Below are 13,827 nucleotides of genomic sequence, written 5' to 3'. Positions count from 1 at the left end.
GGCACATATTTCACGTATTCAGCATCAAAACCTGAGCAAAGCAACATGTAAAAATTTAATGTTAACTTTTTGTGTCTGATCGATCTCCTTCCCTAAACGGTCATAGTAAACCAGATAGATTTTTACAACATTATTGATGTCAGTTTTATTTTTAATTTTAGCTTTATTTAACTGTCTGATAGTGTCACCCCAACTCCTATGGTGAAGTTGATCTACATGTCTCCAGATCATTGCACCCAATTTATGGATTGTTAAAATAAAAGTAAAGTACTAATGATCTGGAGATTTGGAATAAAAATGGAAAGTGCTGGAGAAACTCTGCAAACTTGGTAGTATTAATGCTAAGAGAAACAGTGAGCATTTAAAGTCCTATATGTCTTTGGAGGTTGAAGAAGTGGAAATGTTAATTTTTTTTATTATGTTGAAAGATTGGAGGAGGTGCAAGTGGAACAGATTGCAAATGTGTCCCTTGGATCCTTGGTGCCCCTTCTTAATGCATTAACATTACAAAGCTATTTCTGTTAAAGGACTTGATATAACTGAAGAATGACATGCATAAGGTCCTCCTAACATTCTGTCACAATGTTCCAAAGTTTAATTTTGTAAATTAGGATAAAATACCGTGGTTGTCAGAGGTACGAAATAAAAACAGAAGATATTGAATAAACTCAGCAGGCCTGCAGCATCAATGGAGAGAAAAACAGAGTTAATGTTTTGTGATCTGAAGAAGAGTCATTGGAGTCAAAACATCTGTTTATCTTTTCACAGATGCTACCAGACCCGAGTTTCTCTTGCAGTTTGTTTTTATTTAATAACTCAATATTGGTTCTTACTTTTACCTAGGTTTACCAAAAATGTGTAACCATTATAATATTCAGTTTGAAAGAGAGAAGGCAAAATCGGATGTAATGGTGTTACAGTTAAATAAAGGGGCATGAGAGAGGAATTGACGAAATCGACTGGAAGCAGAGCCTAGCGGGGAAGACAGTAGACCAACAATGGCAGGAGTTTCTGGGTGTAATTGAGGACACAGTACAGAGGTTCATCCCAAAGAAAAGAAAGATTATCCGGGGTGGGATTAGACAGCCATGGCTGACAAAGGAAGTCAGGAAATATATCAAAGGAAAAGAGATAGCCTATTAAGTGACCAAGAGCACTAGGAAATCAGAAGATTGGGAAGGCTACAAAAACAAACAGAGGATAACAAAGAGAGCAATAAGGAAGGACAGGATCAAATATGCAGGTAGTCTAGCTAGTAATATTAGAAATGATAATAAAAGCTTCTTTCAATACATAAGAAACAAACAAGAGGCAAACGTAGATATTGGGCCGCTCTAAATTGATGCTGGAAGACTAGTAATGGGAGATAAGGAAATAGCTGAAGAACTTAATAAGTACTTTGCATCAGTCTTCACAGTGGAAGACATGAGTAGTATGCCAACAATTAGGGAGAGTCGGGGGCAGAGTTGAGTACGGCAGGCATTATAAAAGAGAAAGTGCTAGTTAAGCTAAAAGGTCTAAAAATTGATAAATCTGCTGGCCCCGATGGGTTACATCCTAGAGTTCTGAGGGAGGTGGCTGAGGAAATAGCGGAAGCTTTGGTCGTGATCTTTCAAAAGTCACTGAAGCCAGGGAAAGTCCCTGATGATTGGAAAATTGCTGTTGTAACTCCCTTGTTTAAGAAAGAATCAAGGCAAAAAATGGAAAATTATAGACCGATTAGCCTAACCTCGGTAGCTGGTAAAATTCTAGAATCCATTGTCAAGGATGAGATTTCTAAATTCCTGGAAGTGCAGGGTCAGATTAGAACAAGTCACCATGGATTTAGTAAGAGGAGGTTGTGCCTGACAAACCTGTTAGAATTCTTTGAAGAGGTAACAAGTATGTTAGACCAGGGAAACCCAGTAGATGTTATCTATCTAGACTTCCAAAAGGCTTTTGATACGTTGCCTCACAGGAGGCTGCTGAGCAAGGTGAGGACCCATGGTGTTCGAGGTGAGCTACTAGCTTGGATTGAGGATTGACTGTCTGACAGAAGGCCAAGAGTTGGGATAAAAGGCTCTTTTTCGGAATGGCAACCGGTGACGAGTGGTGTCCCGCAGGGTTCAGTGTTGGGGCTGCAGCTGTTCACCTTATATATTAATGATCTGGATGAAGGGACTGGGGGCATTCTGGCGAAGTTTGCTGATGATACAAAGATAGGTGGACAGGCAGGTAGTACTGAGGAGGTGGAGAAGCTACAGAAAGTTTTAGACAGTTTAGGAGAGTAGTCCAGGAAATGGCTGATGAAATTCAATGTGAGTAAATGTGAGGTTTTGCACTTTGGAAAAAAGAATACAGGCATGGACGGTGAGAAAATTCACAAAGCAGAAGTACAAAGGGATCTGGGAGTGTTGGTCCAGGATTCTCTAATGCTTAACTTGCAGGTAGAGTCCGTAATTAAGAAAGCGAATGTAACGTTGTCGTTTATCTCAAGAGGGTTGGAATATAAAATCAGCGATGTGCTTCTGAGGCTTTATAAAGCTCTAGTTAGGCCCCATTTAGAATACTGTGTCCAATTTTGGGTCCTACACATCAGGAAGGACATACTAGCCCTGGAGCGTGTCCAGCGGAGATTCACACGGATGATCCCTGGAATGGTAGGTTTAACGTATGATGAACGGCTAAGGATCCGGGGATTGTACTCATTAGAGTTTAGAAGGTTAAGGGGAGATCTAATAGAAACTTACAAGATAATGTATGGTTTCGAAGGGATGGATGCTAGGAAGTTGTTTCCGTTAGGCAGGGAGACTAGGACCTGTGGGCACAGCCTTAAAATTAGAGGGGGTAAATTTACAACTGAAATGAGACGACATTTCTTCAGCCAGAGTGTGGTGGGCTTGTGGAATTCATTGCCACGGAGTGCAGTGGAGGCCGGGACGTTGGATGCCTTCAAGGCAGAGATCGACAAATTCTGAATCTCAGAAGGAATCAAGGGCTACGGGGAGAGTGCAGGGAAGTGGAGTTGAAATGCCCATCAGCCATTGTTTAAATGGCAGAGTGGACTTGATGGGCCGAATGGCCTTACTTCCACTCCCATGTCTTATGGTCTATATGTGCAAATGCCAAATGGATCACTTAGTTGAAATTTCTTGGAAGTTAGAGGAATTTTTCCAAAATGAATATAACTAGTGGTTATACAGACATCGCAGCATTTGTGATGTTACAGTTTATCTATACTTTCGCTATTGTGTCTGAAGTCTATAAAATATATTTGATAATTTTTTTTATTTTAAAATGTAAATTGCCCTCCAGTAGCTAATACTCCATGGAAAAAAAAATATTGTTCGGCAGGACAATCTCACAACTACTTGTATGTTAAGATTTACTCATTTTAGAAGATAAAGCAGAACTTGTGGCCCAAGAAATGGACAATAGTCCATCTATGTAGTGAAACTTATGAAGGAGAGCTTAGTTTTAAGGTTGCAATTAATTTACTGAATACTTGTTTAGCAGTTTGATACTCTGTTTCTAGGCCCAGTTTGGAACATTGTCAGATTATTTTGATGCTCTCCATAAAACAACTGAATCAGGAAATTCACCATCACCGTTTCCTGTCTTGAGTGGGGACTTCTTTACCTATGCAGACAGAGATGACCATTACTGGAGTGGATATTTTACCTCCCGACCTTTCTATAAGCGAATGGACAGAGTTTTAGAATCACACCTGAGGTAAATACTGAATTTGTGTGTTAGTTCTGATATCTCAGATGTTTTAATTTTTTTTCTCTAGCCTCATTGCCAGTATCAATGAAACAGTGAAAAATATTTGAAAGTGTATTTTTACAAGATTCATGGCTTTTATAAACAATATAAGTAGCAGTTTTTAAATAACTACAGGTTTAATTTTCATAAATATGTAAAGCATGTAAAGTTCTTGACACTTTCTCCTCATTTAGAGAATTGCTATTTAAGGCCAGAGACTAATCAGTAAATTAGCTGCAAAGTATTTAACTCAATCTTTCTAATTTCCACCTCATCTCACTTTGGAGGCAAAGAGGATTTCTAGAATTTGTTTTCAGATATTCACTGAAATATTATAAAGATTACTCCCTCTTTATTTTTATCCAATGGCCTTGCAATTTCTTCATTCTGTCCATGTGGTCTTTGATTACTTCCACTTAATGGGGGGCACACCACTGCCTGAAATATTTGCAATCTGCATTTCTTAATATCCTGAGGGCACATTTTCTAAGTTGCCAGAGAAAGTGCAATAGAAATAAATGCCAATTCTGAGGTGCTTCAATGCAATTTCAGTACTATTGATACTTAGAAAGTACATTCTTTGTCTGGTGTACAGCCTCTTTACTGCATGATTTAGCAGATTTCTATTCAAATATTATTCTATATTTCTGTTCTTTTTGCCAGAATGTACAACCTCACATTTTCCCACATTATACTCCATTTGCTAATTTTCTTGCCTATTCGTTAAACCTATCTATGTTCCTTTGCACACTCTTTTTGAATCCTTTTTGAAAACTTGCTTTCCTACCAGCTTTATATTGTCAGCAAATTTGGCTACAATGCAATCTGTCCCATTCCTTAGGTCATTGAATTAAATCATATCCCACAACTCTGATTCCTGTGGCATTTCTGTAGTTCCATTTTGGCAGTCTACAAATGATCCATTAATCCTTACTTGCTGTTTCATGTTGTGTTAGCATGAATGAAAGATTGGCTAACTGTCACCTTCAACACCCTCAACACCTTCTTAACTGGTGCAGTAATATTTTATGTGACACCTTAGAAGAAAGCCTTTGGAGATCTAAATGCAGTACATCTACCAACTCCCTCTTATGTGCCATGCTTGTTATATCTTCAAAGAATCCTAATACATTTTTCAAAAAATGACTGCTTAAACAAAACCATGTTGTTCATTTTTTAAAATAATGTTAACTTTAGAAAAAAATTACTTTGTTTCGGAATGTGCTTTCACTGACTAGGCCACCATTTACTGCCTATCCCTAATTGCTTTGAGGACAGTTAGAGTCAGCCACAATGCTCTGGCCTAGAGTCAAAGAAACTCACATCAGGTAAGATGGCAGATGTCTATTCCTAAAGGACATTAGTGAATCAGATTGACTTTTTAATGGGTGTCGTTAGGCTGACTTTTTATTCTGGATCTCTATGAAATTCAAATTTCACCATTTACCATCATGGAATTTCAACCCATGTCCCTTGAACATAGTCCTGGAGCTCTGGATTATTGGTCCAGTAACATCACACTTAACAACTTAATAATAGATCCTTGCATTTCCCAATGACCAGTGTTACCTTTCTGGGCTATAGTTGCTTATTTTCTCTCGCATTCCTTTTTGAATACTAGTGTTGATTTAGTTCTTAGCTGCTCAAACTCCTCAGTAGTTTATATTTCTTAGTCTTTCCTCTGTGCTTAGTATTCACATGGATAGTGATAATTGGAGCCTTCTGATCCCACTGCTAAGTTCCTCTCCATGCCCAGGGAGTCTTTTAACCCTGGCACCAGGTAGGCAGCACACTTTTTGGGGACTCATCTTCTTGACTACAGAAGATAGTGATTATGCTTCTCTTGTGACCAAGATTGAAAGGGTCCTACTGCTCAATTACAAATTTTCAATTTAACTAGAATAGTAATTGTGCAAATTATATAGTTTTTAGACTGTGTCTAGTTTAATATTAGTAAGAGTCAGACTGATGAGGGAGCATCTTTTTCTGTGCTGCCTGGCTGATTTTGAAAAACGTCCAAGACTAACGTCACAAAAATATTGTGTTAATTAGTTGTTAAACAGCTGCTGCTGGGGATAACGGTACATTTCCAAAAAATATGAAAAAGGCCTGTGATAAAGCAGACATTGACCTTCCCTCTGCGAGCTAAAACTGAAACACCCAAAGAGGAGCACCTCCCCATCATAATCTATGAAATGAGTGTGAAAAGTGAGATAACCTGCCTTTCAGCAACTTCTAGTGGTTAAATAGAATAAATCCCTGACATTGACTTTACAATCAACAAGTAACAATTTATTTGTCTAATTCTAACAGTGAACAAATTAACTAAACTATTAACAAGCTGAATAAATCCCTTCTAACCACTGACTATTCCTGAATAAAACAAGATTCTAATAGGTTGCAGTTCCAATAAAAACAATCCCACATGTACAAAATAAAACTTTAGAAAGTAAAATTTAGTCTCCTAAAATTACAGCCATGTTACGTGTTTTCTGGAATGCTCTGTGCCTTCTCTGTCGATTCTTCTGTCAGGAATATTGACTAGTTGTGCTGAGAGAACCTTTGTTCTCTAGATGGTGCTTTCTGTAAAACTTAGAACTATTATCTCTAGCAGATGGCAGTTATTTCTCCTGTCTCTACCCAACTACCTGTTTGTTTTTATACCCCTGATGACATATCAATTTCTTATAATCAGATTGGTCCTAGGTTGTCAAAGCCATCAGATTCAAATTTAATTTTTTTTGGTGTCTAAGTGCCTGGTCCAAATTGAATGGCTAAGTTCAAAAACTTGTTGACTTGGTAAAAATGCTGCTTGGCCTGCTAATGTTATTGTCTTTGGATAAAAATGTTTCAATTCAGGTGCTCTCTATACTTGCAGACCTTCAAGCTGGTCACAGATATCTCCAAGCATGGAAAAAAGCACAGCCTTTTAAAGGGACCATACAATGTTTTCCCCCCTAACATTTTACAAACACCAAATTCTAAAATCACGCCTCCCAATCCACAAATACTCTACCCAACTTCGCAACACACCACGTTACTGTAGATATGGAAAGTAAGAATTCATTGGCACAAGAAAAGGAAGTTGACTTGTGAGTAAGAGCGTAGAATCTTTACTTTCTGCAACCCCAGTTTATGTTTACTAAGTACAAGTGAGGTTCATGTAAATTCAAGTAAGCAAAAGTAATGAAAGCTAAAATAATTTAAACATTTAAGCTTACTGCACAGCAGGACAACTCAGACAAGAGAAATGACCGCCCTGTGGCATATGGGAACTCATGGCTATTTCTGTTGACCCAGATGAGCACATGGTCAGGGAGTAGCACTAGTTTCATAAGAATGATCTCCAGATTTCAGACCTCGAGCAACATTAGTCATTGAGGTGGATCCTTCAGGTACAGAACTGCCTGGTTAGCATATTCAGGAAGATGATAACCCAACATATGGGTAAGTAGGCTGATTGGGATTGGGTGATCAACAGGCAGTCCAAGAAAAACAGGCAGGTAATGCAAGAATCACAAAAGATCTCATTCACTAACTGGTTTTCCTTTTTGGATATTGGTGAGGACTTTGGAGAGGTGCAACAAGAACCAACCTGTAGCACCATGGGTGCACTAACTGTACAGGAGGAGAAGAAGAAGAGTGGAAGAACAGTGGGTCCTTTAATAAGGAGAAGACAGATGTTTTGTAGTCATCAAACTGATTGCAGGATGCCATGTTCCTTATGGTCAAGTGTGTTGCAGAACAGCTGCAGGATATTCTTCAGAGTGGGAGCAAATAGCCAGAGGAAATGGTCTACGCTGGTACTAATTGAATTGACTTGAATTAGCTTTACTGTCACATGAACTCAAATAAAAACAGTGTAAAGTTTACAAATAGCCAGTTACAGCACCAGCGTAAGTACATAGGTACCTAGGTACATCTGCTTCAGTTACAGATTGTCTCACTGTAACTAATGTCACCAGCACACAGTGCCATTCCTAGGTACAGAATAGAGAAGTGAAGAAAAAGTATGTCATATTACAGGTATACACAGTATAACTTTAGGCCAGAAAAACAAGAAGCAAGTTAAAAAGACAAGCATCACAGCCTGCCTGTAAGGGCTCTTCGCAACAGACCTGTGCAGGGGCCCTCCTTGTGATCTGACCACTGGCTACTATCGTGGTCCACACTAGGCCATTGCTGCAGCGTTCTGCACTGGGTCACTGGTTGTTGGCATCCATGCTTTGGGCTGCCAGCCACCAATTCCACTTTGGATACTGGGCGATGGATTGTGGGGTAAGGTGTCCAAGGCCAAGAGAAGGGAAGAAAAGAGGGAGACAAGAAAATAATGGGCGGAATGGACAAACTGGATGGCTGGAGTGTCCTACTCCACTATCATCTTACTGAAAGAGCATAGGCTGGCGGGAATGTGGTTCTGCAGTCGGAATTTAGAAAGCCAGGTAGAACATGAGCAAGCAGGACCAGGAAAGTAGTAATCTCCAGAATACGTTCCAGTGAGTACAGAAATAGGAAGATCAGACAGGTGAATGTGTAGCTGGAAAGATGGTATGGGAGAAAGCGGTATGGTTTCATCAGACACTGTGAATGGCTCTGGCGAAGGTGGCACCCAGACGAACTGGACAGGGGTGCATCTGAGCGGTGCATGGACTAAATTTCTTGTGGGATGTTTGTTTGTGCTTTTGAGAAGGATTTTAACTAACTCAGCAGGACTATGGAAAGTGGGAGTAAAGATTAGAAAGTAACACCAAGATGCACAAAATGCTGGGGGTGACAGATAGCACTAAAACAGAGAATTGTAAGTTAATAGGTGATGTTGGACTGAGGAAAAAGTACCAAAGTCTAAATCAAGCTTGCACTACATGTATAAGAATGCATATTGTGTAACTTGATTTGATTTGTTTAATTAATAAGACTGGGGAGTTACAAGCATAGATTGCCTTTTGGAAACATGATACTTTGATAATCGACTTGTGGCTTAATGAGATGCAGATCTGGGTGTTAAATATTCCCGGTAACAAGTTGTTCAATAAAGATAGGAAAGGAGAAACAAAGGAGGGATGGTATTTTTAATTTCAGAGAGCATTTGAGTATTGAAGAAAGCATGTTTGAGAGGATTCAAGGAGAGCATCGATTTAGCCTAATCTCTAGCTGATAGCAGTGTGCAAACAACCCAAGGTCCACAACAACAGCCTTGACCAAAATAGCACTCCTCTGTCAAACCTGCTGTCCCTGGTCTACATATCTCAATTTACTGGGATTGAAGCTAATCCTTGGGAAGTCTTTCCTGATGATCAAGGTGCCTGGAAACAAGTAATCAGGGAGAGTGTGGAGAAAAGCAGAGGAGGAAAGAAATAATCGAATGGTTAAAAAAAAGACAGCCTGCCAGAAGGGAAAAAAGCATTAATCGACCTGAATTCAACACAATTCATCTATGTTATCTTGCAAAAGAAAGCAAATGCAATAAGCAAAATTAGCTGGATTTAAACCTTTCAGAGTTGTCATAACAGAGAATCCCCATTTTCTGCTCCAACTTCCTTCAAACTTTGACCAGAGTCTCAGCAATTACACTATTTTTCCTGACACCAGGCTCCAGTTAAGCAACTTAAGATCTTACGTGTCGAACTTGTCCAATAACACCAGTGGACTATGATCAATGTAAATTAATATCTCTTAGTATGTTGAAACATATACTTCAAATTGTTGAAGTGTCAAAACAAGCCTTAAAGTTTCCTCCTCAATTATACAGCATTTACATTGCCAGCATAAAATTTTGTAGAGGAATAGCTAACTGGACTCTTTACAACATCATGAACCACTTAGAAATATAGAAACTAGAAAACAGGAGTAGGCTATTCAGCCCTTCAAGCCTGCTCTGTCATTCAGCATGTTCATGGCTGATCAACCAACTCAGTACCCTGCTCCCACTTTCACCCCATACCCATTGATCCCTTTAACCCAAAGAAAGGTATGTATCTCCTTCTTGAAAACTTTCAATGTTCTTGCCTTAACCACTTTGCGGGGCTTGAATTCTACATGCTCGCCACTTTCTGGGTGAAGAAATTTCTCCGCATCTCAGTCGTAAATGACCTACCCTGTATCCTTAGACTGTGATTGCTGGTTCTGGGCTCCCACTTAATGGGGAACATTCCTCCTGCAAACTTCTGGAATTTTGTAGATTTCCAGATAGGGAAGTTAAGAAGGCATTTAACACATTTACATTCATTGCTCAATCATTGAGTATAGGAGTTGGGACATCATATTGAGGTTGATTAGGCCACTTTTTGGAGTACTGAGTACTGTTTTGGTTGCCCTTCCAAAGGAAGGATATTATTACATTAGAGAGAGTTCAGAAAAGATTTACCAGGATGTTGCAGGGACTGGAGGGTTTGAGTTATAAAGGTAGGCTGGGACTTCTTTCCCTGGAGTGTAGGAGGTTATGGGGTGACCTTAAAGAGGTTTATAAAATCAGGGCATAGATGAGGTGAATAGCAAATGTCTTTCTTTACCCCAAGGCTGGGGGAGTTCAAAACAAAGTGACATATTTTTAGGTGAGAGGAGAAAGCTTTAAAAGGGACCTGAGCAGCAACATTTTCACACAGAGGGTAGTTCACATGTGGAATAAACAGCCGGAGGAAACGATAGATGCAGGTACAGTTACAACATTTAAAAGACATTTGGATAGGTACATGAATAGGAAAGGTTTAGAAAGATATAGGCCAAATTCAGGCAAGTGGAACGAGTTTAGATTGGGAAACTTGGTCAGCATGTACTAGCAGGATCAAATGGTTTGTTTCCATGCTGTATTACTCTATGGCTGAATGAGATTCCCATCATTCTTCTAAATTGTCATGAATGTCGTCCTAAGTCAGCTCAGTTAGCTGAACAGCTGGTTTGCGATGCAGAGTGACACTGTTATGGACCAGATCAAACCCCTTCAAAATATATTAAGAAGATAGCCTAGACACAAACTCTCTCTTATTTTAAATGCAAATGTCGGGTATTGCGTTCCAAATGCAATTCGATTGGTCAAACTATTAGTCTTGATACAAAACACATTTTATTCATACACTATAGTTAAAATACAAGAAAAGAAAGAAGAAATTGGAATAACTTAACTCTATTGGAAACCTTAACAGAATAATAAATTATTTAACTACTAAACAGTAGCTGTTCCAATATGGTAAAATTTTAGAAACACAGACTTGGGAAAGGCAAATTCAGTAAAGTAGATTGCGTTACGTGCAATTTTCTAGTCCAGGAGGAAAACCATCAGGAGAAAACTCAGAGAGAAAGAGAGAGAGAGAGAAAAGCTGGAAGGGATGCACTACAGGTTCCGATCCCAGCAACTGCTACTGAAAGGCCAGAACTAAAATTCTGGTTCCGTGGGAGCTTGACACCATCCGTTTAGTCTGCTTCTATTCTACCTGAACCCCTCGGTCTCTCTGTTGCACAGGACTACCCAAGGCCCCACTTTTAATTGTATATGTCCTGCCTTGTTTGTTTTACTAAAATGCAATATGTAACATTTATCCAAATTAAACTCCATCTGCCCCATCTCAGTCCATTGACCCAATTGATCAAGATTGCTTTGTAATCTTAGCCTTCTTCCCTGTCCGCTATATCACCAATTATGGTGTCATCTGCAAACTTACTAACCATGCCTTCTATATTCTCATGTAATAATTTCTGCAAGTGGTGCCACAATTTACTCCATAACTTCCCACAATGTCCTAGGATACAGTCGATCAGATCTCAGAGATTTATTCACCTTTATATTTTATAAAACTGCCAGTACTACTACTTCTGTATTGTGAACTGTTTTCAAAACATCAAAATTTATTTCTCCAAGTTGTCTAGTCTCCAATTCTTTGCCCACAGTAAAAATGGACTTGAAACATTCATTTAATATTTCTCCCATCTCCTGGGGTTCAACACAAGGGTGACCTCTTTTATCTTTACGGGGCCCAACTCTCTCTCTTTTTGCTTTCATGCTTTTAATAATACTTATAGAATCTTTTTGAATTAGCCTTGGCAGAGAAGATTAAGGACATCTCATATCCCCTCTTTGCTTTCCTGACCTACTTCTTAATAATACCCCTACACTCTTTATACTGTTCAAGAGGTTCATATGAACTCAGTTGCCTATATCTAATATATGATTCTTTTTTATTCTTGCCGAGAGCCTCGATATCTTTTTCATCTATTCTTCCCTAATCCTACCTGCCTTACATTTCACTCTAACAAGAACATAATAATTCTGAACTTTCATTATCACATGTTTGAAAGCCTCCCACTTTTCCGATGTCCCTTTACCAAGAATAGTCTACTCTAATCAATTTTTGAATGTTCTTGTCTCATACAGTTAAAATGTGACTTACTCTAGTTAAAAGTTTTAACTTTCATGGAAGGCTTATACTTTTCCATAACTATTTTAAAGCTAATAGAATTATGATCAATAGGCCTAAAGTGTTCCCCTCTCACTTGAGTCACTTGCTATGCCTTCCCTAGGAAAACCACACTGATAAAGGAAATTTTCTTGATCACATTTAACAAATTCTTCACCATCCAAACCTTTCACACTATGGTAGTCCCAGTCAATGTTTGGAATTAAAATTTAATTTTAGAAAATTCAATTTACCACTACTAATGAGCGAGCAGCCCTGTGGTCCTCTGAGAATTTAGTAACTTCAATGAATCCTGTGCCTCTTCGTAGTTCAGTCCTGCCATCACGGGAATCAGTCCGTTTGTCTGTTCCACTCCGTCCTCTCTCCAGAACATCCTTTCTCAGAAAAGGAGACACAGTATTCCAGTCTATGCTCCTTTACTGAAATTCTCTTGCTATGAAGAGAATATATCATATCATTTGTCTTCTTCACCACCTGCAGCACCAGCATGCTTACTTTAAGCAACTGATGTACAAGGCCATCCAGACCTTGTTGCACGTCCTCCTGTCAGGTTCATTTTTGGAGACCCTCACGGACTTGATGCAATAACAAGACACTGACCTGTTTAGAAAAACACAAATCCTTTTATTACAAAACAAGTACAAGCTGTGGAGGATCACTGTACTTAACCCGGCACAGAGTGCAGAGTCTCGTAAGTAATTCTCCCCGAGCAGCGGACAGCCCCTGCTTTTTATACTTTACTAAGTACATAATGCATAAAACAATTTCACATCTCACAATGACCTGATACATGAAACAATTATTACAACAGACAAAGACAGGATACCAAACAATTATTACATCAAGAACATATAAGACCAGGATATAGTATCGATTGTTCGTGAAGTGGCTGCTAATGGCAGGAGGCAATTTCAAGTTGTTATCGGGGCAGATTGTGATTTCAAGTTGCCGGTGTGTCTGACTGCAACAAAGTAAGTGCCCTGGCCCCTCTGTCAGCGACAGAAGTTACATGCTTCAGAAGTCTCACACCTTTACAAATGTTCCTCACGTAACCTTATTTGAGACAGTTTAATTCTAATTTTATTCAGTCAGGAAGTTTAAGACAGTGTCTGCATACCGATGTGTGGGAAGATAAGGAGTTACAAAGTCTTACACTGAATTCCTAGCTGGGCGGGAAGCTTCAGAGCAATGCCTGCATACCTATGTGTAGGCAGACAAAAGACATTAATTTATAGAAGTATAGAAATCAATGGGATGTTATCCCATTAACATCTCATTCCCTCCTTTTATCATTTCATGATAACCTGTATTGGGGCCGAGAAGGGAGCTGCCAGCCTGTCAAACACAAATCTGCAGCAATGGTTCAGACATGCCATAAATGTACAGCAGGCAGCTATGACAACTACTAGAACAACTGACCCAGGTAGCAAATATGAGCCCCAAGAACCGCCCATAAGCCATCCCAACAAGCCCTCCCCAGGTCGGGGTCCCTCTCTGTACTGTTCCAACTGCCCCTGTATGGCTTGAATAGCCTGGGTAATGTTATAGGACTCGTTGGTGACATGGGTAATGCACTTGTCCCGTATAATAGTGCATACTCCTCCTTGCTGAGCCAGCTGATAGCGCACTGCATACCGGGTTTGCTGACCATAGAGCCCAGGTTCAGCTAATTCTT

The 13,827-nt window shown here is 39.4% G+C and overlaps 1 protein-coding gene across 2 annotated transcripts in view; it reads left to right on the top strand.

Moving 5' to 3' along the window:
- Positions 1 to 13,827, top strand: part of man2a1 (mannosidase, alpha, class 2A, member 1) — a 163,548-nt gene that overhangs the window by 65,663 nt on the left and 84,058 nt on the right. For both annotated transcript variants that reach the window (XM_059644699.1, XM_048527297.2), the window contains one exon: positions 3,515 to 3,711. In XM_059644699.1, coding sequence (XP_059500682.1) covers positions 3,515 to 3,711 — 197 coding nt within the window. The remainder of the gene's footprint in view (positions 1 to 3,514; positions 3,712 to 13,827) is intronic.

The sequence above is a fragment of the Stegostoma tigrinum genome, chromosome 3 (genome assembly GCF_030684315.1).
Source record: "Stegostoma tigrinum isolate sSteTig4 chromosome 3, sSteTig4.hap1, whole genome shotgun sequence".
Classification (NCBI taxonomy): domain Eukaryota; kingdom Metazoa; phylum Chordata; class Chondrichthyes; order Orectolobiformes; family Stegostomatidae; genus Stegostoma; species Stegostoma tigrinum.
Note: the sequence above shows the minus strand (reverse complement) of the source record. Positions and strands in the feature narration are given on the sequence as shown.